We start from the raw sequence: 20,551 nt of genomic DNA on the forward strand, positions 1-20,551 counted from the left end.
TAGACAGTTTTCAGTTTGTAATATTAACCAGTCTAATGTATAGACAGTTTATAGTTTGTAATATTAACCAGTCTTACGTATTGGCAGTTTTCAGTTTGTAATATTAACCAGTCTTATGTATTGGCAGTTTTCAGTTTGTAATATTAACCAGTCTAATGTATTGGCAGTTTTCAGTTTGTAATATTAACCATTCTAATGTATTGGCAGTTTTCAGTTTGTAATATTAACCAGTCTAATGTTTAGACAGTTTTCAGTTTGTAATATTAACCAGTCTAATGTATAGACAGTTTTTAGTTCTATATATTAACCAGTCTAATGTATAGACAGTTTTTAGTTCTATATATTAACCAGTCTAATGTATAGACAGTTTTTAGTTTGTAATATTAACCAGTCTAATGTATAGACAGTTTTTAGTTCTATATATTAACCAGTCTAATGTATAGGCAGTTTTCAGTTTGTAATATTAACCAGTCTTATGTATTGGCAGTTTTCAGTTTGTAATATTAACCAGTCTAATGTATTGGCAGTTTTCAGTTTGTAAGCTAAATATAACTAAGCTATAAATCTAGCATCTCTGTTGAAGCTTGGCAGCAATTTTAGCTTTCATAGCGGGATCCATTGGATTATTTGTTTTCCTAGGACGTCGTTGTCTTGGCTGTGACTGCTTTGATTTGGGATCAATTCCTTGTGCTTTCATTTGTTCCATCAATTCTTTTTGCTTCAGTTCAATATCTGTATCTTCATGCCAGATGAGGACATTGTAACCTTAGCAACAAAAGCAACATGTATATATAAACAAGTTAGTAATAATTTGTAATGCCTTGCATTAAATGTACCATTACTCTATTAAAACGACTGTCATGACAAATACATGATTATCTAATGTCCTTGTAAAAAAACACCGTAAATTCAGAATATCAGTAGTACCATCTAGACATAGGACGTCCTACATTAGGCAGTTTTGAGTCCTACCTGAGGTAGGATAGGTTTGTTTGTACCTGACCCTATCCTGACCCACTCATGAAAATATGCATTATGACGTAATGAAACTTTGTTTACGTTATTTTGACACACTTTTTTCCATTTTATGGAAATGATGTACCCTTAATGTGAGTATATGTTTGCTTACTTTGACATGACCCATTTGTACTAGTACTTCTAATCAGGGTGTATTTGTATCTAACAACATCACTCACTCTATGTAGCGGTACACAATACAACATTATCCAGAAAGAGAAGATAATTGGCTAAATGGTAGACTTTCTCCCCAGTCCTCGAGAGCATCGTTATTTGCTGTTTTGTATGTACCAATATCTACCGAATAATTGTACTAGATTATCCCTGTACTGTGGGCCCTCATCGACTACATAGGGTTATAATCATTTCTTGATGTGTTACTGCTATGCACTATGTTATTGCGACACCCCGACGACTGTTAACACTGTTCAAATTTAGCCTGATGACGGCTTAGTCGATTTGTTTTTGAAAGCCCGCCCAAAATGACTAAACATGAAGTCCATTGGTTGAAACGATTGATGCCTTAATTGCAATTAGATAACAGTTTGAACTTTTTACAAAACATGGCCCTACTGTGTTCTTAATTGAATTAAATTCCATACATTCCAAGTAGGGTATCTTTGCTGTGGGCTATTGCATCATGGGAGTCAGAAAAAATAATGTATCATGGTTGCATAATGAATATTCATGACTCCTGAGTGCTTATTTCCATTACTGTAAAACATATATCATGAATATTCATTGCACCATGAATACATTATTTCTGCTGACTCCCATCATGTAATAGCCCATAGCAAAGATACCCTATAAATGCACAAAATCAACTTGATGCTTCTCTGAAATCACAAGTAATCGTAGATGATATAAAATCATGAAATGATTTTCCAGAACCAAAAGTTTATGAAAATGTCTGTATTTCCAGGAGTGGTGTCTCCCTTCAAACAAGTAATACAATAACAGCTATGATTATGATTAATAATACTGACAATTACTTATAATAACTATAATATAATAACAATAATATACACTATTATTGCAAATCAAAATCGGAAATTGAGATATGATCCCAGTGACCAGTTCCGTAGTGTTTAAGCAGGGAGGAAACCAGAGTACCCTAGGAAGACCTGTATTGCTGAAATAAGTCACACAGAGCATCACCCTTCTTACATACAGTACCCTGGGAAGACCTGTATTGCTGAATTAAGTCAAACAGAGTATCACCCTTCTTACATACAGTACCCTGGGAAGACCTGTACTGCTGAATTAAGTCAAACAGAGTATCACCCTTCTTACATACAGTACCCTGGGAAGACCTGTACTGCTGAATTAAGTCAAACAGAGCATCACCCTTCTTACATACAGTACCCTGGGAAGACCTGTACTGCTGAATTAAGTCAAACAGAGTATCACCCTTCTTACATACAGTACCCTGGGAAGACCTGTATTGCTGAATTAAGTCAAACAGAGCATCACCCTTCTTACATACAGTACCCTGGGAAGACCTGTACTGCTGAATTAAGTCAAACAGAGTATCACCCTTCTTACATACAGTACCCTGGGAAGACCTGTATTGCTGAATTAAGTCAAACAGAGCATCACCCTTCTTACATACAGTACCCTGGGAAGACCTGTACTGCTGAATTAAGTCAAACAGAGCATCACCCTTCTTACATATAGTAGCCTGGGAAGACCTGTATTGCTGAATTAAGTCAAACAGAGTATCACCCTTCTTACATACAGTACCCTGGGAAGACCTGTATTGCTGAATTAAGTCAAACAGAGTATCACCCTTCTTACATACAGTAGCCTGGGAAGACCTGTATTGCTGAATTAAGTCAAACAGAGTATCACCCTAATTCTTACATACAGTACCCTGGGAAGACCTGTACTGCTGAATTAAGTCAAACAGAGCATAACCCTTCTTACATACAGTACCCTGGGAAGACCTGTACTGCTGAATTAAGTCAAACAGAGCATAACCCTTCTTACATACAGTACCCTGGGAAGACCTGTACTGCTGAATTAAGTCAAACAGAGTATCACCCTTCTTACATATAGTACCCTGGGAAGACCTGTATTGCTGAATTAAGTCAAACAGAGTATCACCCTTCTTACATACAGTACCCTGGGAAGACCTGTATTGCTGAATTAAGTCAAACAGAGCATCACCCTTCTTACATATAGATGTGGCTACAAGTAACAGTGTCTTTAGTGATTAATCTAAAAGACTATTGTTTATGAATGTTTTCAATCATCCATGAAGTTAAATAATGGAGTAACGGGACACAAGCTGAGTAGATTTGTTTTTTTGGACATACATGTATATTTTGCTGCATATTCAAAGGGTATTTCCAGTTTTCTACTTACTTAATCATCACTTGCAATTAACTGAACTCAAACCTGGTATTAAAATATTACTTATAAATGATTTGATGATGTAATTTATTGTATGTATAAAAACAATGCTAATGGCGTTGTAGCACAACTGTAGTTTTGGAGTCTATGGGTTTTTAAACCAAAAATCCCCTTTTTTTTACCAAAATCACACAGGTGGTAAAATCATTTTGACTTGAACAATTTCCCAACTAAACACACAAGGTAATACACCCACCAAATATCATAGCAATCAGTCTGGCAGTTTTTGATTTTAAGTTGTTTACACACACACACACACACACACACGCACGCACGCACGCACGCACGCACGCACACACACACACACACACACACACACACACACACACAGACAGACAGACACTTTGCCACACCTATAGCACTACTGAACCTTATCAGTTCAGTTGTGTTAAAAAAGGAAATCCTTACTATGCAATCAATTGTTCTAACACTGCCAGAAAACAATTGCAATGTCATAGAAACCATGCATCGATATTGATATTATACTAGACTTAGAGTAGTTTAATCAAGGTTTTATGTATTACAAGTATTCATTTGAGTAAAACACTTATAAACAAGGTTGTGCCTCTTAATTACAATCTATCGTACTGGACTTACTGTTGTTTTGAATGGCAACAGTTTTACGTCCTATCCTGAATGCTCTTTCAGCCGACTAATGATCTAATAACAGGTGGTTGTAGATATATGATTGTAGATTTATTATATGCATGATAATGAGAACTGTTGAGGAATTTTATGTTATGATGTAGTCATTTCCCCTCGTTCCCCATTTAAAGCAACCAACTACGTCGTGTGTCACCAACTACCTGTCATGTGTCACCAACTATCTGTCACGTGTCACTAACAACCTGTCATGTGTCACCAACTACCTGTCATGTTGCACCAGCTACCTGTCATTAGATCATGACCAGTCTGCCTGAAGAAGAGTCCAGGGTAGGATGTCAAAGTGCTTTCACTAAAAAACAACAGTAAGTCCACTATTAGACTATTCTATTACTAAGTAAACACGTTCCTATAAGTTCCTATATGGAAGTATCATTTGTAGACTCATATCTTGGCACACTTAAGTAAAAGTCTCTAAAATATACTCACCCATTGCAGATGCCAGTACATCACCTGTGTTGTTGAACTTATTCAGCTGCAAACAACAATGGATAAGGAGAATTTACATTTCACAATTACTTCAATCTCATTAATGATTAAAAAGGACACAAACAGTTCTTGTTTGCGCACAGTGGCAGCCACAACACGTAAAACATATTCTTTGAAACTTACTGAGGTGTTGGGCAGATAGAGATGCTATAGGGTCAGACACCATGACTGAAAGCCTTTTGTCTTTGTCTTTATGTTTATCAAGACAAAGCGATAGAGGTAAATGTGATGTCATCACAACAGGTTTCCTATGAACCCTTGCAGGAATTAATCCATCATGGCTGAACACATGTTAAGTGCCAAAAATCCTATGTAAGTTGATAGCAGTAATCAATACATAATCATGTACTAAAGGCAGAAATAAGTCTGACAGGATTTTTCCTTTAAGTTGATAGCAGTAATTTACAAGTGTACTAAAGACAGAAATAAGTCTGACTGGACTTTTCCTTTAAGTTGATAGCAGTAATCAATACACAATCATGTACTAAAGGCAGAAATAAGTCTGACAGGATTTTTCCTTTAAGTTGATAGCAGTAATCAATACAAGTGTACTAAAGACAGAAATAAGTCTGACTGGACTTTTCCTTTAAGTTGATAGCAGTAATCAATACACGTGTACTAAAGGTAGAAATAAGTCTGACTGGACTTTTCCTTTAAAGTGTACATGCAAAGGTACATACTTTTTTTCGTAATTATGTTTATTTTGGCAAAAAAATAAAAAGGAAATCGGGTTTGTAATAGTACAATATAATTCTAACACGAGAAATTGCGCGAAAAATGAGGCACTCTCGGCTCAGCCACAGAGCACCTTCAGGTAAGTACCTCTCATTTGCATATGGATAGGACAGGATTTGGAACTTTATGACGTCAATGCAGGAACACAAACGCGTTCGTCAGTGTATCTTTACATGCAAAGCCATTATGGTCGAACCAGAAGGTCAACTTCAAAACCCGTTTTCGCCAGAACCCAACGTTGAATGTTGGTCAGATTCCTCAAGCGTAGAGCAATACACTCCAGCATTAACATCTGATGGTGTGATTTAGCCAAATTCATTCGAACCGACCACTAGCAGTAACGATAGTTCCTCTGGTAGTCAATGAGTGAGGAAGGTGTGGTCAACCACAGAGACTGAATGACACTGCTTTATAAGGTTTTTTTCCAATGTAAATTTCACAGACAAATGTCGCCATGGCTAGTACACATTATATGTAATAGTATACCTGTGTTTAAATATCCACCATGCAAGTTTAGTGCTTGTTTTCTGACTATGCCTTGCTGTCTTGTACCGCGTATTGTTTATGTCCTAGTGAAGCCGTGTTGTTTATATAAAGTGAAGGCTGTTATCATCGTCCTTTGTTGACATAACTATTCAATGGGTGGAAAACAGCTCCTGCAGACAATGTAATCGAAACGGAAATTATCTAATATTTCCATACCCATCAAACATACAGAGATCGAATGAGAATGGCTTCAAGAGTTCCCCATAATATTCTCTCAATTTGTTCAAATGTAGCATGTGTGGTAACAGTACATTCGATCTATGACCATTCAAAATCTTCGCGAAAGTAGACCAACAAATTCGTTAGAGAAGAACTTTTTGTTTGATAACAATCCCTATTGAAAGCTATGTGTACACGTACTTTATTTCATTTTTTACTGCGTTCATTACCATCCACGCAGTGACATGAAGTGGTTTCATCTTCTTTCAAAGCACGGCCCATGTTCACTGAAGCCGGTCGTACTGTGGTGTATTGTGTATTGTCTCCGACCATTTTTGTTTGAGTTTTTTATGGATAGACATGTCTTACGTTGTGAACGTTATTTGACCTGGGAGCGTGAAGCTTAGTGCTAACTCATAGGCATTTGTTTCCCGAGTTATGTCTCAGAATATTTATTTCAGAATACAATAAAATGTCGATAATATCATTAATATTGACGTAGTCAGCAAACTATATACGAAAGGGGTAAAATTACACTTGTTTCTTTGATCGCACAGGTTCACTCACTGCGAAAGAAGACACGTCAGAAGACACAACGTGTCTTCTTTCGCAGTGAGTGAACCTGCGCGATCACAGAAACAAGTGTAATTTTACCCCTTTCATATATAGTTGGCTGACTACGTCAATATTAATGATATTATCGACATTTTATTGTATTCTGAAATAAATATTCTGAGACATAACTCGGGAAACAAATGCCTGTGTGCTGACTGTACTTTGCTGTGTCCATCCACTTTTGACATGTGATTGACATGACACAATAATTGTTCAGGTAGACAAAACAATGGAAACAAAAATGGCAACATTATAATGAGCGTTGCATCTTTTTACTTTGATATGATTCCGACGATGTACATGTGATGTATCACAATGAAAACGATCGACTCCCAGCAACATGGAAATCAAAACATACAATCGGACTACGCATTGTTTTAAAACAAATGCTATCGTAGTGAAAATATTTTATGAAGCTAACTTGCTTCTTGAAAACATCATTTCAAATTATTTTATTTGTTTTCCTTTTTTCGCTTTGATCATGGCTACACAGGTGGCGTGGAGAACCCCGGCCCCGGTAACATTTACCAGCTTTCACTGTATGGCGTCACTGTCCAGTTTTTACGTGATTTCAACTGCCTTCACCCATTATTACCTACTCAGTTATATCACTCGGAAATGTGTGTAGGGTGATCGTTTCACTGCGGGTGCTGCCGACAAAACACCAAGGAACCATTGTTGTCGGAAGACTAAATTGGTACACCACAATATGTACAGTTACAGATAATACTATATGGCAAGCGTAATTAGTAATTCATAAGTAAACATTACACAAAGGCTTAGAAGGCTTTTGTAACACTGGGACCTCGACACCTTTCGTGAGCTGGTTGAGGTGCCGAAGTTAGTCGAAGCACGGGGGATTAAGGGGGCAAGTATTTTTGTGACTTTCTTGCCAATGCGCGCAATGTTTAGAGGTATGAATGCAATTTCATTTATTTTTATGGCAAAATAAACATAATTACGAAAAAAATTATCAACCTTTGCATGTACACTTTAAGTTGATAGCAGTAATCAATACAAGTGTACTAAAGGTGAGTTTTGCTGGAGTTCTCCTTAAAGCTGATAGCAGTAATCAATACAAGTGTACTATAAAAGGTAGAAAGCCAGTTTATACTGGCTTTCAGAGAGCATTCCCCCCCCCCATCTCCACCTCAACCCCCCCCCCCACCTCAGACTATAATTAAACAAACATCCATTAAATAGCTTATCATTATTGTACCAACTTGTTGAAACAATTATAGTTTTAGTTTGTGTCTGTCTTAGTAAACTGAGACATCAATACCAGAGTACTAAATATTTTGATTAACTTGATTATCAACTATAAGCAGAGTCTGTGTCATCTTAGATTTAGTAACTAAACTTTGAATTGAATATACATGTACATAGACTTAACTTACAGATATTAACCCTGGTGCCTTTGGATCCTGGATCTGACAGACCACTTCTCCACTATTAGCATCAAATATGTCAATTGTCCTTGCTTCTTTTTCTGCCGATCCCGGAAAATTGGGATCAGGATATCTTCCAACTACCACTAGGTCACATATAGGATGCCAAGAAGCCTGGAAAACAATGGGAAAAGCTAACTTACATCAATGAATACTAAACAGTACTAGTTGGTTGATTGGTGTACTTTGGGAATAGAGCGGCTGAGACTGGTGTGTACAAGTGGTTACTAGGCAACATGGTTAATTGGCATCTTTTAAATTTTTGGAATAGAAAGATGACTGGTTTGTATTAGTTGAAAATAATACTTTTGACCAAATTCACCCCAAAATCTGCCAAAAAGTAGGAAATGACACACCAATTTGGGATGTACAAATCCAACCTAAGCAAATATCCACATGAAGTAGCAAAATTAATCTCACCACCAATTTCACTAACGTCAAAAATATCATTTTTGATGAAAGACACCAAAATATCTGTTGAAGATAAAACTTCCATAGGGCTAATTGACAGAAAAACATTAGTTATGGTTTGGCCTTACATTTAAGGTCTAAAAAACGATTGTGTGTTTCCAATTACGCTCAATTTTAGAATAGGTGGGGTAGGTAGATTTTGTTTTTTGTTATTTTTTTCATGTGTGAGTGTCTAGTTCAGGTAGTACATGTAATGTTTTCCATTGTTTTCCATATGGTTTCTGTGTTACAGATTAGAAGAACAGTTTTGTCACTTGACTTTCCACATCCACTATTTCTCACAAGACTTCATAATTTTTATTTATTTTTTTCTCGGATACATAAAAAAAAAGTTTAAGGTCACAGGAACCAATTTCATGTCGGAACCGCCTCGGTAAAACCAAACTACGGATAACCCGAGTTCATCAATAGGCAAGTCGGGTTGTTGACAATCTCTAAATCTGTTTGCAATGTCAACTGTAATAGGATTATAAAAGTAGTAACAGCTGATAACGTCCCTTGACTCAAACGATTCACTCCTTGAAAGTAACCTTGCACTCGGAACTACAGTTTTTCTTGTTCCATAGTTAGTTAAATTATTTTTGAAAAATTAAGCACAGAGATATTTAAATAGCAAATTCCCATATCTGAAGTCCATATACCACATGTGACATCATCAATGTACGGTGCATGATGTATCCTAATGTTATGATCGTGATCCGATTGTGACCTTTCACCCAAGCCAAATCGTGAACTTTCACCCAAGCCAGTTGTGCCTCGCGGTGGAGTAACACACTCACTAGTACTTGCACACATTCGGTCGAGAGCATTTCAGTCTTGAACTAGTACCTGTACCAGCGAGGACTCAGGCTTATCAGATGTAATTACAAAAAGCAAACACTTAGTTATGGTAATGAACTGATAAGGATTGATAAGAAAGTGCAAGAATTGCACTTTGCTGGTAAAGGCGACGTTCCCTTCATGTTTAGGCCTAATCGGATTCACACAATTTTTTTTTAGGCCTTACTAGAACTATTTTACTTTCTTAAAATAATTGTAATTTGGTATTAGAAATTTACCTTAAACAGTCTATTTTGATGCAATAATCAGTATTTGCACTGTTTGACCTTTGACCTTATATAGCCTTACCTTTATTGGTGTAATGTGCTGGAAGAATCTGTGAGGGTGTAGGATTGTTTGTTTTACTCTACTCCAGTCAGGTGATTGGTAGATTCTGATTTCATTGTGTTGATCTGTAGTTAGTAGTTTGTAACTGTCAGGACTGAAATATGCTGTGAAATAATAATAATAATAAAAGTTGTATTAACAGGAGTATATATATATATATATATATATATATATATATATATATATATATATATATATATATATATATATATATATATATATATATATATATATGTTGAGGGTAGAAGAAAATCAAGTCAAAAACCCGACTTGATTTTCTTCTACCCTCAACATATACTTCGCTCTGCGTGCAGACGTATCGAGCACTGTACTACGGACAAATCTTACCACTGACTTCCTATATATATATATATATATATGTTTGACTTTCAATAGATATTGAAAATAATGCTGTTCTGAAAGCTGTCTGTAGCAAAATTTCACCACATAATGTTGTTTGATTGTTTGATTGTTTGTTTGTTGTTGTTTGTTACAATTTTCATTCTGTAAAGTTTTAAGTTAATGAAAACAGCAAAGGTTACTGACAAGTGTCTTGAAAGATTCAAACTGCAAGGTATGAAATACAATACAGCACAATAAGGTCTGCTTGAATTATTCCAAGAATTCACCTGAATTGATAGGTTTCTCACATTCCAAGAATTCACTCCTTACCTGAATTGATGGGTTTCTCACATTCCAAGAATTCACTCCTTGCCTGAATTAATAGGTTTCTCACATTCCAAGAATGCACTCCTTACCTGAATTGATGGGTTTCTCACATTCCAAGAATTCACTCCTTACCTGAATTGACAGGTTTCTCACATTCCAAGAATTAACTCCTTACCTGAATTGATAGGTTTCTCACATTCCAAGAATTCACTCCTTACCTGAATTGATAGGTTTCTCACATTCCAAGAATTCACCCCTTACCTGAATTGATAGGTTTCTCACATTCCAAGAATTCACTCCTTACCTGAATTGATAGGTTTCTCACATTCCAAGAATTCACTCCTTACCTGAATTGATAGGTTTCTCACATTCCAAGAATTCACTCCTTACCTGAATTGATAGGTTTCTCACGTTCCAAGAATTCACTCCTTACCTGAATTGATAGGTTTCTCACATTCCAAGAATTCACTCCTTACCTGAATTGATAGGTTTCTCACATTCCAAGAATTCACTCCTTACCTGAATTGATAGGTTTCTCACATTCCAAGAATTCACTCCTTACCTGAATTGATAGGTTTCTCACATTCCAAGAATTCACTCCTTACCTGAATTGATAGGTTTCTCACATTCCAAGAATTCACTCCTTACCTGAATTGATAGGTTTCTTACATTCCAAGAATTCACTCCTTACCTGAATTGATAGGTTTCTCATGTTCCAATACATGCAATGCACTTTGCCTGCCTTTCACCATTCTGATATCCCATAATTTCACAGTTTTGTCCACTGATGATGTGACCATTAACCAATCACATTGAGGGTTGAATTCTGTGTGTGTTACTTTCTGTTTGTGAAGTCTATGTCTCCAAAGCTAAATCAATGAAACATGTTTTAAAGGGCATTAAAGGTGAGTTGCCATATTTAGAAGGATAGTATTTGCTGTGTATTTAAAGAGACCTGAAGCACTCTGTTTATTTAAGAATACTTCACACTATTGCTAGATATTGGCATATGCATTATAGTAATTATAATAATGGTGATTTTTATATGGTGCTTTCCCACTCTCTGTTCAAAGCGATTTACAATTAGTACCCCTGGGACAGGTCTATAGCACGGCACAACAGCCCTTTATACTTCCTCAACTCCCTGCAGAGCATAAAATCCATTGCAGCCTTTATAAGTGTAGAGGATTAAATCATTCACATTGCAACCTCTATCCTATCAGGTCCCCAATTATACAGCTGGGTTGACTGAGGCACAATCATGGTTCAAATCTTGTCCAAAGACTTTAACCATCCAGAAACAAAATGGCAGTCACAGGACTCAGACCCTCAAACTACTCCCCTTATGTGAGGATACATTTATGTACCGTCCATTGGGGTGCATTTCCTAGCCGTTTGGTCTAAAATGGGGTGCAGGTTTTTTTACCTGAAGAGTCTAAAATAGGTTCAACTTTGTATTATTTTTTATTTTGCTTAGTCTAAAATGTGGTCCATTGTCCTTTACCAAATCATAACTGTCATTAATTGCCCAAAATATCTCCTAAGGAAAATGTATTTAGGTCTAAACTTTCATCTTTTAGAAACCTGTAATGGTCTAAAATAGGGTATTGATTTTTGATCAAAGTGGGTTTAAAACGGGCCTGGGGTGACCAGTGCTGGCCACACATCCCTACTAGAGCTGCCCACCGGTACTGCTCCCGAAGATCAATCTAAACCAATAAGTGTTTGCTGTGCCATTTACTTTAAAATAGTTCTATTATTTCCAAGTCAGTAATCATAAGTTTTTATGCCCAATTTAATTTAGTATTACGATTTAGGAGTGAAAAACAGTTTGTTCTGAAAAAAAAGTGTGATTGCCTCTACTTCTTATGGTTTCATCTGATCAGATAACTTTAATCCAATATGTTGAATTGAAACCCTGGCTTTTATATGAATGTTATGACACTTCTGACTTTTCCAGCAATGAAAGTATATGGCTGCAAAAGTACCATTTCCAAGTTTGTAAAATAAACATTTTTGATTCTTTGTGAATGGTATGCATTTGAGACTATTTTCTGTAAACTATTTAGTCTTAGATTATTGGTCTCACCTCTTTGCCATCTCTGCTGAGAAGTACTGTATTACCAACATTGTCACCGGTCACAATTAGATTAGCAGTATAGGATACATCTACACTACAGTACCAAAAACTGAAACATAGACAAAATTAATGGACAATTAATTAATTAACTAATTAATTCAAGACAATTGTTTGCCAAATGAGGAAGGCATTTACAATCACAGTATCCTATCATAGTACCGGTATGTATCGTGTTGCTGACAAGTTGACAGAACCAGGACAAGGTCCTTAAACCAGGATATTCACTATAAAACATGACCTTCAAGGAACAATTACATGTATACTAAGACAGGTCAAGGCTTCCTCCATATCTACCTTTTTTTCAGAAATAATAAAATAATTATTTAAAATATTTCATGAATTTTTCATATCATTCATGGGATCATCATGCAATTAATATCACCTGATCTGTACATTCCTGGAAACATCTCTGTGAAATCTCAGCCAAATCAACCAAGTACATTTGAAATTAAAGACTTCTGACCAAACACTCACATTTTTATGCCTAATTTGCATATCACTGATGGGATCAGCATGTCATTAACAATGCTTAATCTAAACACCCCTAAGAATGTTCTCACCAAATTTCAGATTGATCTGACAAGGTAGTTTTTACATTTAAATTTTTTTTACCAATAATCACATTTTTTTACCCAATCATAAACCGGTGGTAAGATCATTTTGATTTGAACAATTTCCCGACTAGACACCCAAGGTAATATACCCACCAAATATGATGGCAATCGGCCCTGGGTTTTTGACTTTAAGATGTGCTAAATGTGATCTTATCATGGTTTCTTACTTGAAGAAACAATGTGACAACATTGCCAGAGTCTGTGTTTGTAACTCATGTAAAAAGTTTGTTAGTGTATGTACAATCACAAACATTTTACACATTCATCAATCTTTTGCAATTTATAGAGTTACAAACAAGGACTTGGCATATGTTGTTTCATACTTATTTTTTTTTAAGTGAGAAGCCATGATAAAATTGTTTTATAAATTAACAATCCAAATGAAATACCCAATCCTCATCCATATGGCCATTGAGATGGCCAGAACTGGCATATTGTTTGTATTTGCTGAGCTTAAAAAACAAATCTTCAAAAGAAAATGGTGCTCACTTCCAATCACAGGTATTAAGAAGAATCATTTCCTGTCTGCCTGTGAAATCTTGAAGACTAAGTTTTCCATTAATTGAAGATGTATAAACCTTAGTTGGATCATCTAAGTTAAACTTCATTCCAGTTACTGATCCACCTTTACCGATCTATAAGGAGGTAACAAAGAATAAACATAAATGTCAAACATAAACAAATCTTGGTCAGAAAAGATGTCTCCTCAAGCAAAACTGTTCTCAATGACAAAACTGTCCTCTAAGCACTCTGAAGTTTTCTATTGTCTTAAAGTTAAGTTTGCTTGAGTACATCTCCTCTAACCTTACTGTGTTATTACTAGTTGCTCTTACCCCCAGTCATTTGTTTGGAGAAATATTTTCTTGAATTTGCCGTTAAAATCTTGAAGTCGAACTTCTCCATCCAATGATGAAGTGTAGATTTGAGACAGATTATCTTTGTTGAATTTGATACATGATATGTTACCACCTGGTCCAATCTGAAACATCAAATTGGGAAAGGTACTTTTTTATGCCTGTTCACTTTCAAAGTGTGAACATAAAGTTGTTGCATATTCTTTCCACAAGAGCAAGAACTATTACTCCCCAACTTTGATGGTATTACTAGGCCTGGCTAGCTGTAAGGATTACCAGGCCTTGTTGTCAGGGTTACCAGGCCTTGTTGTCAGGGTTACCCGGCCTTGTTGTCAGGGTTACAAGAATGTAGTCGTCACTCTCAAGAGAACTGATTGTCTGTATGGTACACTGTTACAGTCCACCCTCATACATTGGTCAACCCATCTTAGAAAGAGGAGGCCGTGAGAGCAGTGTCATGACAGTCTAGAGAACTGATTGTCAAGGTTACCAGGCCTTGTTTTCAGGGTTACCAGGCCTTCTTGTCAGGGTTACCAGGCCTTGCTGTCAGGGTTATCAGGCCTTGTTTTCAGGGTTACCAGGCCTTGTTGTCAGGGTTACCAGGCCTTGTTGTCAGGGTTACCAGGCTTTGTTGTCAGGGTTACCAGGCCTTGCTGTCAGGGTTATCAGGCCTTGTTGTCAGGGTTATCAGAATAAGTCAAGAAATTTAGTGTAGTTATCGCTATCATGAAAATTGATTGTTATGTGAAGACTGTATCCAAATTTAATTAGTCACCACATTGGCCCATGACAATTTGCATATCAATAACTTAGTGTTCAATTAGCTGTGAGGTCCTCCACATTAAACCTAGATATTAATAATAATTGTGTTAATTGTATATTTGAACCATATCTAATTCACAGGATTTATCTATTGTAATAAAAATCTTGTGTATTATAATGGTACTTAAGTATTGCAGATATATATTTTATATATCTGTGTGTGTGTGTATGTGTGTATGTATGTATGTATGTATGTATGTATGTATGTGTGTGTGTGTGTGTGTGTGTGTGTGTGTGTGTGTGTGTGTGTGTGTTGTGCCAATTTTACTACCAAACCAGAGTTAGGTGCCACTGTTTTTAATGTCTCACACAACGTATTTTGTAAACAAAAGTAGACACTGATTAGTCTCGATAGTGTGCATGCACATTAAATGACACATTTTATCTCAAGATTACCACAACTCAACATTACTGTCCAATGAGACAATTAAGATTCAAACACATTTGTTTGTGTTCACATGAGATAAAATGTACCATTAGGTGCATGTTCACTTAGTATCAGTGATGTCATTTTAAATACATGCCAGAAAAATAGCGCCAATGGCATTGTAGCAAAACTGTACAGTTTATATCCACATGCTGATCCATGCTAGGTATAGGTGTTCATTTGCTGAATGATTATCCAGTTGCCTATCCAACCCTGTTGTTATCTTAGCAATATATCATGTGATCTTTTGGCTGTTGCTATGGGCATGGACATATTGCTAGACATATTTGCATATTTTTTTGGAATGTTCGTTCACCTGTCTATGAATCCTTGATGTTATCTTTGCAATATACATCATCACATGGCTGTTGCTATGGGTGTGGTCTTGCTGCTAGGGCCAATTGTGTCAAAATATTTTAAACAAAATTTCATTGATCAAGTACTTTTTGAGATATAAATTCTTGACCAAAATTCACAAATTTACACCTAATTTGCATATCCATGATGAGATCATTTAATATTTCTTCATCAATACACCCCAAATGCATCTCCATTAAATTTTAGCTCCATCTCCTCAGTAGTTTTGGAATTAAAGATTTTTGACCAAAAAGACACATTTTTAGCCCTGATTTGCATATTACTAATGGCATTATCAGGTCAGGAAAAAAATGTTAATCTGCACACCCATCGAATGTTCCCATCAAATTTGAGACTGATCTAGTTTTTGAGTTTAAGTTTTTTTGACCAAAATTCACATTTTATTTACCCATATCACACACTGGCGATACGATCATTTTGATTTGAACAATTTTCCAACTAGACACCTGTCAGTTGTGCTAAAATTTAAATTGCTGCCAACTCTAGAGTCACTCTGGTATTCTAGTACCTTCAGGGTATATGATGACAACATTTGAGTCAACTGATGGAGTACCTCTTTATAACAAAATGAACTGAAAAATATAAAGGTTATCTCTTTGACTTATACTTACCCCTGAAATGAATTCTTGTTTGTTTAGTTTTTCATAATCCCATAGAATCACATCTCCACCTTTGGATCCTGCAGCTAGTGTGGTTGGTTCAGTTGGATGCCATTCTAACACTGTCACTCTTCTATCAAATGGACTCGCTGTTCTAAACAATCGTGAGTTTGACATAATGCGAATATAAGACTGTGATAAACACTGAAAGGAATAATAAAGTTGAGCATATTACCCCAGTTCTTCATTCATTACACTGGCTACCTATTCAGAAGCGCATTGAATTCAAAGTACTCTGTATTGTTTTTAAAGTTCTTAATGGGTGCGGGCCCTCATATCTAGGCGATTTATTAATGGTTAGATCCACCCGTCGTTCCCTTCGGTCGCAATCCGGTAGCGTGGTGAATTTGCACCAACCGATAGGGAACACTGCATACTATGGTGATCGGGCCTTCTCTGTTTTTGGAATGCCCTGCCATCATGTCTTCGTTCTTCACATACTTTGAACAGTTTTAAATCTGCCTTAAAATATCATCTTTTTAGATCTCATTATTATTAACTTTTAACTTTTTTACATTTCAGTTTTTAAATGTCATTCCGTGTCTTTGTATTTTTATCCTGTTTTCATATTATGTTTATACTTGTGTATATGTACATTTTAAATTACTTTTATACTTTTGTTCAGCGCATTGAGATTGTTTTAATGTAATGCGCTCTATAAGAAATAAATATTATTATCATTATTATACATAAAAACAATTTTCATTTAAAACTAAACAAAACATACATATTAGACAAGCGAAGTATGTTCCACATCTAAATGTACAAAATATATATTTTATAATGCCATCATTTTAAATTTACACTACTATAATGTTAAGGTAATGTATAAGGCATTATCTTAAAGTACCACATGGGAAGCTAAGTTTATAACCTCAAGTGAAAATACTTTTAAAAATGTTGATAATACTATTCTAGTAAATGTTGCATGCCTTCTATGACATTACAATTTGTGTTCTGGCATTGGTAGAACTGTTGATTGTAAAGCAGTGAATTCCTGTACATTTTTTTGATAACTAGAATACTGTGAGTACCTTTAGATATGCAGAACAAATTACATCCCAAAACATATCAACTCAGTTTATGCCCCTTTAAACATAACAGTGTAAATTTCAGTTGTCAAGAACAAGCTGATAATTTCCCAGAAATAGTTGTAGATTGTGAGAAATGAGCCACTGTCATATCAGGGTATGGTTATGAACACCATAATGCACATTTTCATATTTTACCTCGTCCAATGATATATGATGTACATGTACCATGTTGCAGTTCTTAGAAAGACAAAAGATTGTACAATTTCGCCACTAGGAGTGCTGTTCAGGAGCAGCATTTGGACCAGAACCCTGCCAATCATCGAAGACTATATATATAAGCCTGATTTGAAAAAAGCCAAAACATTTCCTTGTGTTTCACAGCAAAAGTTGTTGGCATATGATTCAGTTAAATAATTCTGTTGACTTTGTGTCATGTTTCAGACTAATGAATTTCTGGAGTTGGCATAGCCACATTTTGATGACTGCATGCCATACATACTCTCATGTGATTTTATTTACTCCTCATTTTTTCTGACATGGGGCACTCTTTTGTGACACTTCTTTTGGCAATGATTGCAGAATTGGTAACTGAAATGTGCTGTATTTTGTGGCAACTGATACAATTCTTACTCTGATGCATCAAAAACAGGAGGTCTTTTTAAGTTAATGGTAAACTTTCATTACCTGTTTTAAACTATCTTGAGTACATGACCCCAAAGCTGTGTTGTACATATGGTGAAGTAGATTATGGCTGTGTAAACCTATGGGTGGTAATACTTGGATATCAGGACACTTTGTTGTACCATTTGGAACCTGTAAAGAGGTACATCAAATTAATTACTTTTTGACTTTTCTGTGGCTGATCAGATCACGTTAAAGTGGCCATATGGATGAGCATTGGGTATTTATTTTGGATTTTTAATTCATAAAACAATTTTATCATGGCTTCCTACTTGAAAAATCAATGTGAGACATTGACCAAGTCTATGTTTTTAACTCAATACATTGTAAAAAGCTAAAAAGTGTGTAATAAGTTAGATATTATACATACAATATTTTACACATTTATTAATCTTTGGCAATTTATTGAGATCCAAACAAGGACTTGGCATATGTCATTTCACATTGATTTTTCAATTTGGAAGCCATAATAAAATTGTATTATACATTTAAAAAAATCCAAAATGAATACCCAATCCTCATCCATATAGTAACTTTGGGTGTTCAATGTTGTATAATCACTTTGGTGTTTTTATTTCTCATACTCATGTGATCAGCACTGGCTAAGTTGCTTATAAACGTAGTAGTACTGTACGCCTCAGAAATTAAAATTTGAAACTTTGATGCTTACAAGTGAATACTTTGTTCTAAGAAAACACATACCTCTTGTGTTCTCATTGAAAATGGAAGGTCATCGTATAACCTTGTGAAATATACAAATGTAGGTCAAAATGATATCACAATTCAGCCATTTTAGAATCCAATATGGCTACTGAATCCAATATGGCTACTGAATCCAATATGGCTACTTAATCCAATATGGCTACAGAATCCAATATGGCTACTGAATCCAATATGGCTACAGAATCCAATATGGCTACTGAATCCAATATGGCTACTGAATCCAATATGGCTACTGAATCCAATATGGCTACTGAATCCAATATGGCTACTGAACACTGTGACAACAAATTGAGAAATAAAAGACTGGTGATTCACTAGAAATTATGACAGAGAAACCCAAGACTTATTTTAGGGACCAGGAACAAGATTTAACATTGAGGAGTCACAAGTACTTAGTCAGTAGAATATTTCTGTATTTGTATGTCTCAAATTAATAACACATTAATAATACATAGTACTACTTCATAGAGGAATGGCTTCCATTCTTAGATATTTCAAAAACAAAAGAAACAATTCACGTAATGTAGCACATGAACATTTAGCTTTTTTGTGAGGTGTATATTGACACCATGATACTTGGGGGCACTGTTTGCCAAAATCATGAAAAACAAGGGACAGAAATCATCTTCCCGTCATAACATAGTAGTACAGAGCTTTACTTGGTTCTTTTATTTGTTGCACCAATTAAATATTACAATTTAATCTAGACTTTATGTAGCCTAGATGATTACAACGGTTGTCAATCAATTTTCAAAGATATCCTAACAAACGTAGAATTTCTATCATTAAAAATGTCTAAATATGTGGTATTAGATTTATTGTCATTATCTTAAAGATATCTGAATAGTTAATATGAGTTAACATGCATGACTTTTGTTTCTGTTTGTGAATATGATAACAAAGAAATAACCATCTTCCTTTAGAGTTAAAAATATTCTAAAATACCAATCTTTCTCACATTCTACCAATTTTAATAATTTTCTTCTTTGTCTGTGATGAATTGATTGACAGCATTATTTATACTCTCACAACTTAGTCACCAATTATTTATATCTTGTCTTCTGTATGAACAGAAATTAACCAAAGTTTTACTCTACGATGTATGTTTTTTTTCTCCCAGCTTTTCCTCCATGGTATCAAGAATGGGGTCATGACACTTGGAGAGTAAAATAGCCAAACAGTTCTCCTGATCATGCACCATAACTTTAATGAAAATGATACTAATAAATTCTTGTCTAACTGTCTAACCAACATATAGCTATAATGGCTACCCTCTGTAGTTGGATTCAAGATGCCATGATTAAATAATAAATAAAATGTGTGCGTGTATTTAATACTAAGTACTTCCTCAATATGTTTCTTCATTCAGGCGAGGCAAATATGAGTGACCTAAGGGGCCTTGTCACTACAAATCAATAATACACAACTGAGTAGTTGCTAAAGTTGTGAAATAGGTAGCAATAAACCCTTTAGGTCACAAGCATTTTAAAACTGTGAATGAAAATTGGGAATAATATAATTATACCTCCTTATGCACAATTTTTGAAAGTCAACATAACTTTACAATTCAATGGAATTTACATACCCTAGGTAGGAATTCAAGTTGACTGTTTTCTTTGTCACATTTGGAGTTGTTGTTGTTATTGTTGTTGTTTAAAATTGCTTTCTTCTTAGGTTGAATTTCACTTGGACTTGAAACATCTTCTTTAAGGTTTCTTGTTCGTTTTCTCTTTGACACTCTGCGCCCTGGCATTGCTACTTCTGTAAAAGTAATGTCAATACAAATTATGCATATGTATACTTTTGGCAGAAGATACAAGTGGAC

The 20,551-nt window shown here is 35.4% G+C and overlaps 1 protein-coding gene across 1 annotated transcript; it reads right to left on the reverse strand.

Moving 5' to 3' along the window:
- Positions 1 to 565: 565 nt before the first annotated feature.
- On the reverse strand, positions 566 to 20,479 carry LOC144442149 (DNA damage-binding protein 2-like). Its single transcript, XM_078131416.1, has 10 exons — positions 20,312 to 20,479; positions 18,007 to 18,135; positions 16,241 to 16,432; positions 13,638 to 13,783; positions 12,484 to 12,583; positions 11,086 to 11,263; positions 9,687 to 9,829; positions 8,037 to 8,201; positions 4,525 to 4,570; positions 566 to 765 (listed from the first exon to the last, which is right to left on the reverse strand). Exons 1-10 carry the CDS (start codon positions 20,477 to 20,479, stop codon positions 566 to 568), a joined length of 1,467 nt encoding a protein of 488 aa, XP_077987542.1.
- Positions 20,480 to 20,551: the final 72 nt, after the last annotated feature.

Source organism: Glandiceps talaboti, chromosome 11, assembly GCF_964340395.1.
Source record: "Glandiceps talaboti chromosome 11, keGlaTala1.1, whole genome shotgun sequence".
Classification (NCBI taxonomy): Eukaryota; Metazoa; Hemichordata; class Enteropneusta; family Spengelidae; genus Glandiceps; species Glandiceps talaboti.